The 12,346-nt window shown below is 35.7% G+C and overlaps 1 protein-coding gene across 3 annotated transcripts in view; it reads left to right on the forward strand.

The window, feature by feature from the left end:
* The window catches only part of CDH20 (cadherin 20), a 220,843-nt gene that overhangs the window by 196,946 nt on the left and 11,551 nt on the right, over positions 1 to 12,346 (forward strand). For all 3 annotated transcript variants that reach the window (XM_087930758.1, XM_087930759.1, XM_026700887.2), the window contains 2 exons: positions 2,877 to 3,130; positions 10,218 to 10,354. In XM_087930758.1, coding sequence (XP_087786884.1) covers positions 2,877 to 3,130; positions 10,218 to 10,354 — 391 coding nt within the window. The remainder of the gene's footprint in view (positions 1 to 2,876; positions 3,131 to 10,217; positions 10,355 to 12,346) is intronic.

A 12,346-nucleotide genomic window follows, 5' to 3' on the forward strand; every position in this document is an offset into this window, starting at 1 on the left:
GAGTGCTGCGGCGGTATAAAACGGTGGCTCCGCAGTAGATTAGGAAATAGGATTTTTCCGATGCTCTCCCGCATCCGCCAGGCCGACCGCATCGATGTAATGATTGAAACGGTTCTTATACGATTCCCACTTCTCTTCGCTCTGGTTTAAACGCGGGAATACTGGGTTGGAACTCATGGTGCTGGAACGGCTGGGCTACCCGCGGAAAAATCTCTCTGGGACTACGAGCCGCGTGAGTTACTAGTGAAATCAGCTCTGGAGAGGTTTTGCTAACCTCTCTTCTCTCTCTGGGTTACCACGTTGGCTGCTAGCCGTTGGTGGTGTCTAGATTCGCGCCAAAAAGTGGGCGTTAGTGACTCTCTACAGCGCTGTGCTGTGATTCCTACTGGCTCGAAATTCAAATGACACCCGTTTGAATTTGCGCCAAATGCAGAGCGGCTGCGGCTCGCAGCGCTTCACTTTCCCGTAGCGGGGCTAACAAGCGGCTACAGACGCTTCTAACTTTGACTCAGACCGCTTTCTCTGGCTGCGGATCTGCGTTTGCTCTTTTTGATCGCTTCGTTTTGTTAGCTGACCGCTCTCTCTGGCTGCGGATCAGCGTTTCCTATCGCCAGCCGATCGCTCTCTCTGGGCTGCGGATCGGTGGCTAGTGACTCAGCGGTTGCAAGGTGCATCTGGTAGCCATCCCATCCTCGTCGCCAGTGTTAAGTTTGAGCAATGAGAGGCTGAACCAGAGCATGAGTGCAACAGTACTTTATTTTACAAATAAAGGGCTGACCGTGCTTGCCAAGCCTGGAACTGGCTCGCAGCAATCAGCAACCAGTTGGACCCCGCAGCCTGCTTTTATAGCTGGCTGCTGGGAGAACCAACCAATGGGAATGGGGGAATATCGCCCACACAAAGTGAGTGGACCTGAGTGAGAACTCCTTGAGTCCTCAGGACATAACATGGACAGAGAACAAAAATAAACTTCTTCCAAATAAGAGGTTGTTTCTAAACCAGCAGCTTCTGGAACTAACGGGCATTTTGTTTTGATCAAGGTCTGTGCCAGTTCAGAGGATTCCATTTTGCTAATATTCAGCAATGTATCCATTATGTAAAAGTAAAGAGCACATAACCACTGCATTCTTGGAAATTAAGTTACCAGCTGGAAGCCTCATAATGTTGTATAAGATCTTTGCAACCTCCATTTCCACATCCACTTTTACAAAGATTCTTTGGTCATTCCTAGAACTTGCTTTGCTGTTGTCACGAGGATTTGTTTTAATTATCCTTTTACTGTTACACATAAAAAGCACAACATTATGTATCAGTGCAATACAATTATCGGTGTTATTTTCTTCTGTGGTAGAATATGCCCAACAAAAAAGCAAGAAAGCTCAGCGTGGAACAGAAATTGATCTGAAGAAGGGAAAGCCTAGCATGTTGCTTTTCATTTTATTCCATTTCTCTGTAATAAAGACCTCTCTTTAAGAGTTTCAGCAATAATAATAGAAGGCTTATAAACTAACCAAACATAATATATTTGAAACTCATTAGTTTCACTGGAATGCTTAAGCGTGTGCGTAACTCCATTAACATCAATGGGATTAATAGTATATAAGCACAGATGATTATAGCCATTAAAATGTAAAAATGTGCAGCCTATACACTATGCACTTCTGGTATATTCTTAATGTGATTGCTTCTACTAATCCTTTTTTAAAATAATATATTTATTAAATTTCAAAGTCAAACATTAAAATACAAACTAACATAAATGGGAAAAGGAATAGCAAAACAAATTAAAAGTGACAAAAAATCTACTGCTAACATATTTGCAACAAAGATAACCTCCAACTTTCTTTAAGTCTGGAGATAATAACAGTTCAACAACCTCTGTCTAAAACTTTAACCTAATAATACCAATCTCTTAGAATACCAGTAATCAACTTTCTAAAATACCAGCAGTCAGAAAATTATTTTTCTCTTAATTTTACTATGTAAAATTTAATATAAATTGAATTGTAAAATTTAAAAATGAATATATTATTATTCTCAAATACATCATTGGACAATAAATTGTCAAATGTGAATAAATCTATATTTTAAAAAGCTACAATATTTCCCTAATCTGGTCAAATCTAATCTAATCCTGAAATCCTAAAGTCAAAAATTGATTTTTCTCCTTGACTTGTAAGAAATCCAAGTCTCCAAGTCATAAAAAACTTAGTCAAATCATTGTCTCTAAGCAAAACAGTAAATTTTGCCATCTTGGCTATCTCCATTAATTTCAAAATCTATTCCTCCATTGTGGGTATATCTTCCCATCTTTGGCATATAGCAACCTTGCTGCCAATGTCATATATAAAAACAAAGTGCCATGTTTTCTTTCCCACTGCTTATCTGCCATCCCTAAAAGAGAATCTTCAAGTTTCAATTTTACATCTAGTTTCAAAATTTTCTGAATCCACATAAATATTTGATTCTAAAATTTCTTAGCTTTCCTACATGTCCACCAAAGATGATAAACATTATTTTCTAAATGCTAGTCCTGGTAGAATAGTTATTTTATTGCGTTTAGCCAGTGTGGTTCATCAGAACTGTATACCTGGCTTGCTTTTCAGCAGGAATTTATCCAAATCCATGCCGTTATTTTTTCATTAACAGAATGGAAAGAACTAGAGATTGCAATATATTTAAATAACAGAGTGAAGTAGATCTCTCCAACATTATGTATTGATAAGCTTAGATAGTTCCACAGTTTAGACTGAAATAGAAATTCAATTGGAATGCTTTTTTAAAAAAACGATATTGATAAGTAGGAGGAAAAGGTTCGTTTCAGTTGCAGAGATTGCTTTATAATTTGTCTTCTATTTCTTCCTCTCTTTTTCCAGCCACTGAGCTTTGAGACCAAGAAAAGTTACACTTTAAAAGTAGAAGGTGCCAATCCACACCTTGAAATGCGTTTCTTGAATCTAGGTCCATTCCGTGACACAACAACTGTGCATATAAGTGTGGAAGATGTTGATGAACCACCAGTTTTTGAACCTAGTTTTTATTTTGTGGAAGTGCCTGAAGATGTGGACATTGGGACCACCATACAAATGATAAACGCCAAGGACCCTGATGCGATCAACAATTCAATCAGGTTTTATTTATTTTTTTCCTTAATCATTCTAATTGTCCATTATATGAACTCCTTGGATTTGTAGTTTGCTTGGCTAATATGCATTCACAAGGACAAATGGAATACGATATTGAATTGTATATTGCTTGGGGCCAGTTTATTCAGAAAAATCATCATATTATTCGTTTAATTCTGAATCAACATTTATTCAGACCTGTGTCTTTCCAATACAGGAAATCTAATCTACTACCATTGTAGTATAAATATCATGAAACTAGGGAAATATATAATATCATGGCAACTAGGGAATTTCAAAGAGATTTTATCCGATGGAAACTTAGTTTGTGCAATCAATATTCTAGCTGATAGCATAATTTGTGAAATCCATCTCTTGTCATGTCTTTGCAAAGCAAACATTTTATGTGGCTCACCATGTTGTCTGAGGATACACTACTAAAAATGTACAAATCCCTAGGAAAGGGAAGAGTGAGAAATTAGAAAAAATATATTATTTCAGTGTTAACAAATGGCTTTTGGAAATGGATAACAATTTTTTTCTGAAAAGGCAACATTTTTACAAATCAAACAGCAAAGCAATATTTTCTTCTTTGGCAGATATATCATGTCATTTTACAGTAATATTTTGTAGCTGATTATGTTAAAGTGTTATATGGAATTTATTAACAAACTAGGGGTTGTATATAAATTTAATAGAGAACCCGTCTACATACAATTTGATGCATTGGCACTACCGTGCAATCCGGTATCCTTCCATAATAGGATCTTTGTTATGTGGATATCAACTAAGGTTGCACATGCAGTTGTCTACATGTCAATAGGCGAAGAGGCTTTTCCAGAGTGATTATATACCTTGTAAGGCCTGTTTATATATGTGTGTTAAGGTAATAAATTCCAGATCTAGAATATATTACTATAAAAACTCCACAAGATTCAGATGCTTCACTCCTCTTTCTTTTTTGGTATCCTTTAATTAAAATATCAACTTTTAGAATGAAAAAGAGGGAGGTGTTATGATTGTAGGAATTTTAGGGACAGCATTTGCTAGAGAAGATTAAATACTAATCTTGAAAGTTATAGTAGATTTACATGAAAAAAGATGATTTGTTAACTCAGTCCCAACCCATTTAAGACAGCAAAAACAATGAACTACATATTAAAGACAAACTGGCAATGAAAGTAGAAAATAGATGTTATATGATCCCAGGAGATGGGATTCTACATTTTACTAACTAAGTTCTCTATGTGTGTTTGTACAATTTGGTCTCAATTAACGTAGTTAATGAATTCCACAAAATCGTCACATTATTTGAATCCTGACTAATCAAAGCGATATTTCTGTGGAAAATGGGGTAATTGGTTCCAGCTCAGAGGAAATAGACAATTACAATTTTTAAACATACATTTTATATATTTATTAATAAAATAATATATACCAGTAAAAAAAGGAGATATATATATATCCAGTGAGTACCAGCTTATTCCTACATTCTGCTACAGTTCTTCAAAATTAGCCTCCTCTTTTTTCAAGCTTGCTTTCCTCCATTTTGCACAAACAAAGAATGATTTGCATCTCAAACCCAAATTGCAACTGTGCATGTGCTAGCCACAACTGTGCCTCTGCATGCTAGCCTTACACTAACTAAATTTTGGGTCTTATTAAATATAACCTGTTTTCAACTTATAAATCACACTAAAATGAATTTTGCACTCTTTGAACTCACATTACTCACAACCTAGCTTTCTCTAAAAATTATTCAAAAAGATAGGTGCACACTGTACAGATTTAGCGCAAGATAGACTTTGGGCTAAATACCTAAGCCCTCCATTATCAGTCTTGTAAGATGAACAGTGTTCCCTTCTTATGATTTATTGGAAAGTACTGAGCCAGAGATGGAGTATAGGAGAAAGATTCTGTTAACATAACTTTACAATAAGGTTAGAGCTATAATTTCATATATGGTATACCTTGCAAAGCTGAAAGTACATCTCTCCCCTTTGCCTTGCCAGGTAACTAGGGAGGGTCCTTTTTGAGATGTTCCCTGTTGTCCCATTCCTTCTGTGGACTCATCTGCCACTTGTCTCACCATTGCTTAATCTGCTGTTCTTCCTTTTGTCTCCCAAGGTCATTCTCACATACCATTATACAAAGTCTGCTTGTAGGTATCCTATCTTCTTATCTATTTAGCAGTTTGAACCTACTTTAAATGCTGATAGGTAGAAATATTAAACTCCGGACAAACTGAAATAAATAGCAGCAGCCTTAGAGGCAACACCGTGATATTTTATATATCGCTTTCTACATTCAGAGTAAATTATGTACTTTACAAAGTAATACCATATAAAGTCAGGAAGTAAATTCAACATATATTCCGTAAAAAAGCAATGAGGCCAAGATGGCTCATTCAGAACTATTTTTCACTGAGCTAACCTTCCTTAAAGAATCCGGGGAAGAAATGATACCATACACAAAATGTTACTAATTCCAAAAATTGGTAAATTAGTTTAGAAGACAAAGTGAGAAAGAAGTTTCTTGGATGAATAGTCTCCTGAAATTACTTTGTCCCCAACAGTGACAAGCTTTTCTTGATGACAGTCAGCTAAGCAGAGAGTTAATTTGGAATTGTAAAGATCTTGGATACAGTCCAGCCAAAGTTAAAACTTGTTTAGCTTCATTGGCACCCCATGGAATAAATGTAAGAAATGTGTTCTCACTTTAAACTTTGGCTTGATTGTGCTCTTACATCTCAAACAGTAAACTAACATTCTAGTCAAAAAGTTGTGCTTGTTTCATATTACATCCTACAACTCTGCAATCCATGAAATTCCAAGAAATAACACTTAAAATCAAAGATTCCATAAATGTAAATGGATTGTTTTTTAAAAGAACTGCTTTTTACTGAAAATAAAATACGAATGCTACTGCATTCTGTTTTCAGTTGTTATAAAAAATCTTTTACTATTGAAATGGTAAAGGCAATAGTTTTTCTGTTAAAAAGGGACATGATACATTTAGAGAGTTTTGTCTAATTGCCTTGCCTCATTCTAAAGAGGCCATGATCATTTATTTTGAATATTCAACTTTAGGAATGTTTATTCAAAAGTAAATTCAATTTTATTGAGTGGGATTTATCCTCTAATATAGCTTTTTAAATTTATGTTAATTTATTTTATTTATATCTATATATCTTTATTATTTTGATAAATAATTCAAGATGACTAATACCTGATAACGCCTCCTTCGTCATCCTATTTTTCCTACAACAACAATCCTATAGGTTAGGCATGACTGGCTCAAAGTCACCCAGCTGGATTTCATACCTTAAGGAAGAACTAGCATTCAGAGCAGTGGTAGGATTCCACATTTTTTCCTACCGGTTCTATGAGACCTCACTTTGCGTGAGCATTCAGCACTCAAAAACCACTCTCTGTGTCAGCATTAGTGTGGTGAGCTGTTTTTTAGTTCAGCTGAGGTGTAGCAATCCGCTTTGACATGCAAATCAGTTGAGCTAAAAACCGAGGGAATATAGGACAGGAAAGGACAGGGGCAGGGGTGCGGGGGCAGCCAGAGGTGGTGTTTGCTGGTTCTCCAAACTACTCAAAATTTCCACTACCGGTACGCCAGAACCAGTTCGAACCAGATGAATACAACCTCTGATTCAATCTCCTGGTTTCTAGCATGGTGCCTTAATCAGTACATTAAAATGGATTTAGAAGCTGATGGCAGATCGTTTCCCTTGGGATTGACATAGCATAATGGGAAATTTCTTTTTTTTTTAAAGCAAATTTTATTAATTTTACAAAACAATATACAAACAAACAAAACATAAAATATAATGACATAAGAAATCTTTTTCTGAAAAAAACCAATACAACATCTTATTTAAAGACAGAATTATTCCAAATTATCACATTTCCATATAAATACAATTTGGTATACATATTTACCTTATCTATTCAACTTCATATCTTATCCCAACTTCTCTTTATTACTCCCTTTCCTTCTATTTATTCAAATTATATCTCTTTAACTTTAGATTGTATACATTTTTTATATCCATCTGTCTTATACAATTTCATTGTTCTCTTCTAATACACAAACAAACAAAAACATGAAACATAGAAACATAAAACATCTTTTCTGAAAGTTGCTTGATCCCGGGTTAAAACTCATCGTACAGACACAACTTCAAAGATCATGTTCCTTTTATATACCATTCCATATCTTATTATCATTTTCCATTTTCTATATAGCTTCTTCCTTCTTTTAACTCTCTTAGTTTTATTCTACTTATCTCATCTCAATTCAAATCATAATACTTGTCATTCTTTGTCTGTTCTCAACTATCCATTCATCTTTTCTCTTTCAACAAAACTTCTCCTGTACACCTTTAACTCTTGCCCCTAACCTAATAATACTTAATATCACACATAACTTGTATTGGGATTCTGTTTAGCACATCCTGAAATTACACAATGTATTATATAGAAAGAAAAAGGGGGAAAAAAAGAAGGAACAGCAACAACAAAAGAACAGATTTATAGATATATAATGTGGCTAGTACCACTGTCAATACCATTTTATTCATACATATTAATACTCATTTATATCTCAAACATTTTATTCTAAAAGCGCCTATAATAACACAATCTTATGTACCTTACAGAATCCCTTTTTCAATTAAATTTACCCATTGTCTCTAAATGAATTTTGTTTCTTTAAATCTTGCTTCCCCATCATTAAGACTTCTCATCCCTTCCTTACTCCCTTGCTTATTCTTTTCCTTACCCTTTTTACCCCTTTGTCTCTCCACCTCCCTTTTCTTCTTCTGCTTTCCCCCTTTCTGTTGTTTTCTAACCTTATATCCACCTTTCAACTCATTTTTATCTTTTTTGGTTGTTTTTTTAGGTCTTAAAATCCCTTTTTTCTTTTCCTCTTTCTTCTCCTTCCCAGATAGGATCACATGTTCATCAAAGATGGTTTCTTCTTTGTCCCAATTATCCTGCTGCGCAATCAATTCTCCATAAGAACGTACCGCCATTTCTAAAGATTGAAAAAGAATGCCCAAAGTATCTTTCCAGTCTTGTTCTTCCTTTTTATATTTTTGATATTCAGTTTTGGATTTATCCAAGAATAATGCCATTATAAAGAGGAAAAGTTTTTCCCAAAACAACTACCCGAGTGTTTTTAGGCAAAGAAAAAAAAAGATTTTCCAAAAGATCCAAAGTCACCAAACAATCCAAATAAACTATTTCTTTTGGCACTTTTTCCTTTCTTCCATTTCTTTTTCTGGGGTTACTATTAAGTCACAAAGTTCCAATTGAAATATGTCTTTTTGAAGTCTTATTAATGTTCAAGTGGCTCTTTAAAATTCTAGGCAGTCTGCTCCATATTTTCAAATTCTACTTCAATTTTTTTTCCTCTCCCTTCCCACTCACAGCAAAAAAAGATTTTTTCTTTAAATATTAGAAATCTATATCCCTTTGGCATTAGCATAATCTTTAGCATTTAGCATACCTCCAATGCGGGTTTTCTGATTTCTCTCAAAGCTGTTCCATTTGGAAGGAGAGTGAAAAGAAAAAAAGTTTTCCCTTTAATGTCCATTCACCGCTTACTCAATCTGGGAACAATGTATCTTTAATAAGTATTAAATATCAGGATACTTTCACTGTTGCTTTGTCCCGGTCAGCAAAGATCGCTTTCACTTCTTCACAACTCCTCCAGCACTTTCTTTTTCTGGCTGAGCTCTTCTATGTGGCGGCCATTACAGACCGCCGCTCAGCTGCCTTTGGAGAGGGAGATTTAGCCGGCTAGGGAAGAGAGATGCGATGTCTTTCGTCCCTGCCAGAGCCCCCCAGTCTTCACCACCTTCTGCAAAGGTGGCTTAGCCCCGAAGCCAAATGGCTCGGGGCACTCAGGCAGTGAACACAGGCAGGGACTGCGCTCAGTCGCGGATTCCTGCCTGCACCGAAGCGCCACAAACCGGAAGTCCCCGGCATAATGGAAAATTTGTTATATCTGGGAATTAGAATAATTTCCGATTCCTTGATTCTGTAATTACTGTGCATTCAGTCTTTCCAGGATTATGCAACAGCTATTTTATGCATCTTGATTCTGAACTATGCTCAGAGGAGTTTGTTAGGGACTGGATTTTCATGTTTTACATTTTTAATGAAAACTTAAATGATGACTTTTCGAGCACACTATAGAATTTGGTTTTGGTATCAGCAGATGCACTAATGGCTATTCATGCACAACTGTATAATTTTGAAACTATGCAGACTCTTAACTGACACTATGTCATACTGAAAATATTGGTGCTTAATTTGTAGAAACATTGTGGAATTTTATTGCATGAATAAGATTTCACATTTACTGCACTGAGTAAATTCATGAATATTTAGGAGCAAGTCCCACTGTGATTGGTGTGGTTATTTCATTAGCATGTTTGCATACTGTACTAAAGAATGCTATTTTTCCACCCTATATACATTATGAATATTAACTGCTTTTCGTGTCTCCAAAGGTCAATTACCAAACAAAGAAAGATATCTAATTCTTCCTTAATGTTACCAACTGCTAATGCTGCTCATCTTAATTGTTTTCCATTGTCCTAAACTCTAAAAAAAATGAGTGATGCCCCTTATTCTTTCTCAAAGAAAGAATATTCTCTTATTCTTTCTCAAAGAGAGTCTAAGAAACATTCAATAAGTTTATATTTCTTAATTTAATATGGATGTTAATTTTTTATCCTTTTTAAAATTTAATAACTAGAATTAAACACTCTTCCTTGTATTAGTGCAACCAGCAAAGCACAAATATGTCTTTCTTTGCTAAAGGAGATGAAAAAGTGGAATCTAAAGTGAACTTGAATTATTTCTTCTATTCCTACTGCACAAGTCAATGATAAAAGATTTTTCAAGGATTAGTTGATTGAGCCAGTAAACAACACATATAAATTAGCATCTGAACTGACTTACTGTCAAGTCCACAGAGCTTAAAAAAAAATAGTGATGAAACTAAATTACACCTTAATTTGCAATGGCAGGTTCTAACTACAACATTTTTTTTTAATGTGAACTTCTACAGATACTCCATTGATCGAAGCAGTGATCCTGGACGCTTCTTTTATGTGGACATTATAACAGGTGCTCTGATGACTGCAAGACCTCTGGATCGGGAAGACATTTCATGGCACAATATCAGTGTGCTAGGTGTGGAATTGAGTAAGGCAATCAGATTATTATTTATTTAAATGTATTGCCCACCCAACTCCAAAGGACTGTGTTTGTGTGTGTGTGTGTGTGTGTGTGTGTGTGTGTGTGTGTGTGTGTGTGTTTTCTTTCAAGAAAAGAAATGGTACAGATCAGGGTGTCAAACTCAATTTCATTAAAGGCCGCATTAGGGTTGTGTTTGACCTCAGGGAGCTGAGTGGGTGTGGCCAGGGTGGGGCATGGCTGGGGTGGGCGTGGCCACCTTGACATCCTGTAGCCTTCTGCCAGTGAAAATGGAGCCTGGGAGGACCCTCCTGGGCTCCATTTTCACTGGCAGAGACACCGCAGACCGGTCCTTCGTTGTTTCCAGGGTGGCCCTACGGGCCAGATCTAAGCATCCCATGGTCTGGATCTGGCCCACATGCCTTGAATTCGACACCCCTGGTATAGACTCTCCTGCTCAACCAGGGTGTTGGACTAGATGACTTCCAAAGTCCCTTCCAACTCTTTGTTCTATTTCTAAGGTTATACAATTTTTTACCTTTCTGGAAAGAAAACAAGTATGTTTATGCTCATAGTAGAAGAAAGAAAAGAAAGAAGGAAAAATAGAATCAATTCCCTTTTATATTTCTTTTTTTTTCCCCAATTTTTTTTATTTTATATATACAATAATTCCATTCCATTTCAACTGTGTGTCGACTAGGTACATATTTCTTGTGCTTACAATTACAATTCATGTTTTGCTTACCAATATAACAATAATCACATTTTCTTATACGTATTATCAAATATATCTATTTTTTCCCTTTTATATTTCTAATGAATGCTTCAGTGTACATATGTTCGCTGAAACATAACACCAACAAGTCTGAACAGCACCATATTTGAGCCATGTCTGTGGGATACAGCTTTGATCTTCTTCACAGCTATTCAGTTAACGCAGTCATCCTTATCTGTTCCAGTATTAAAGTAGCAGCACTTCAATTTTGTTTTCTTCCCTAATTCCAAACATTGTCCAAGGGCAATGTCAAGATATAGAAAATCTGTTAGGCTTTGTCACACATTATCCCAGAGAAAAGTCACTAGCAATGATACAACTGAGAAAGGAGCAATGCAGGCAGAAGAGGAATCAACAAAGGAGACATCGCATATTATACCAAGCAGGAATGCACAGTACTTCCATTCAGCAGTGATGAAAGCCAAGCTTCAGACTGTATCTGCCAGTTCCTTTTCTCTTTCTTCTCAAGTGTCCTTGCCTCCCTAAAGCACAGTGAAAAGATGAATTTGAGTTAACCTTAACTACAGTTAACCTGTAATTCCATTTGATCAGGATTTAAAACCAGCCTCTCAAATCCAGCTTTTGATCATTCAAACTTCAATTAAGAAGCCAGCATATATTTATAAAACCCCTGTGTGCGTATGCAAATAATGAAATTAGAATTTAATCTATATACCCCTGGGAGCCCTACAAAGTTTGGTTACTCAAATAGTTAACATTCAAGGGAATTATGGTGTAAGGGAGGTTTTGATGGTTTTTCTGAAATACAGTTCAGATAACACCTATCTATACATACCCTGTCCAAGAATTATTAGTTGCAGAAAAGGGCTAACAGAGTTCATCAGAGTAGGAAAAAAAACAATATTAAAGAAGATTAGCTGACTCGCAGAATTGCTAATAACTTCAACCTCTGATTGAAAAACTCTTTGAGCAAACAATTGTTAATTTGAATTGTCCTATGAATTTTTTTTAAAATAATAAATAAATGAATATACCTAATCTGGGACAGAAAAAGCTACTTGCTAGGATCTCAGATACTTTCCATAACTTAGTTTTTGGTTCATTTCTGCTTTAGAATTAGAGCAATATTTCTGAAAACATTTCCCTCATGAGTGGAATTGGATATCAAATCACCACATTAACACAACTTACTCCAAGCTTAATTCTCATTTTGCTATACGGTGGCATTCACTGTCAAAAAATGATATCACTATGGTGTGAGTTGC

This window comes from Pseudonaja textilis, chromosome 3 (assembly GCF_049901715.1).
Source record: "Pseudonaja textilis isolate UNSWEBS1 chromosome 3, rPseTex1.2, whole genome shotgun sequence".
Lineage (NCBI taxonomy): Eukaryota > Metazoa > Chordata > Lepidosauria > Squamata > Elapidae > Pseudonaja > Pseudonaja textilis.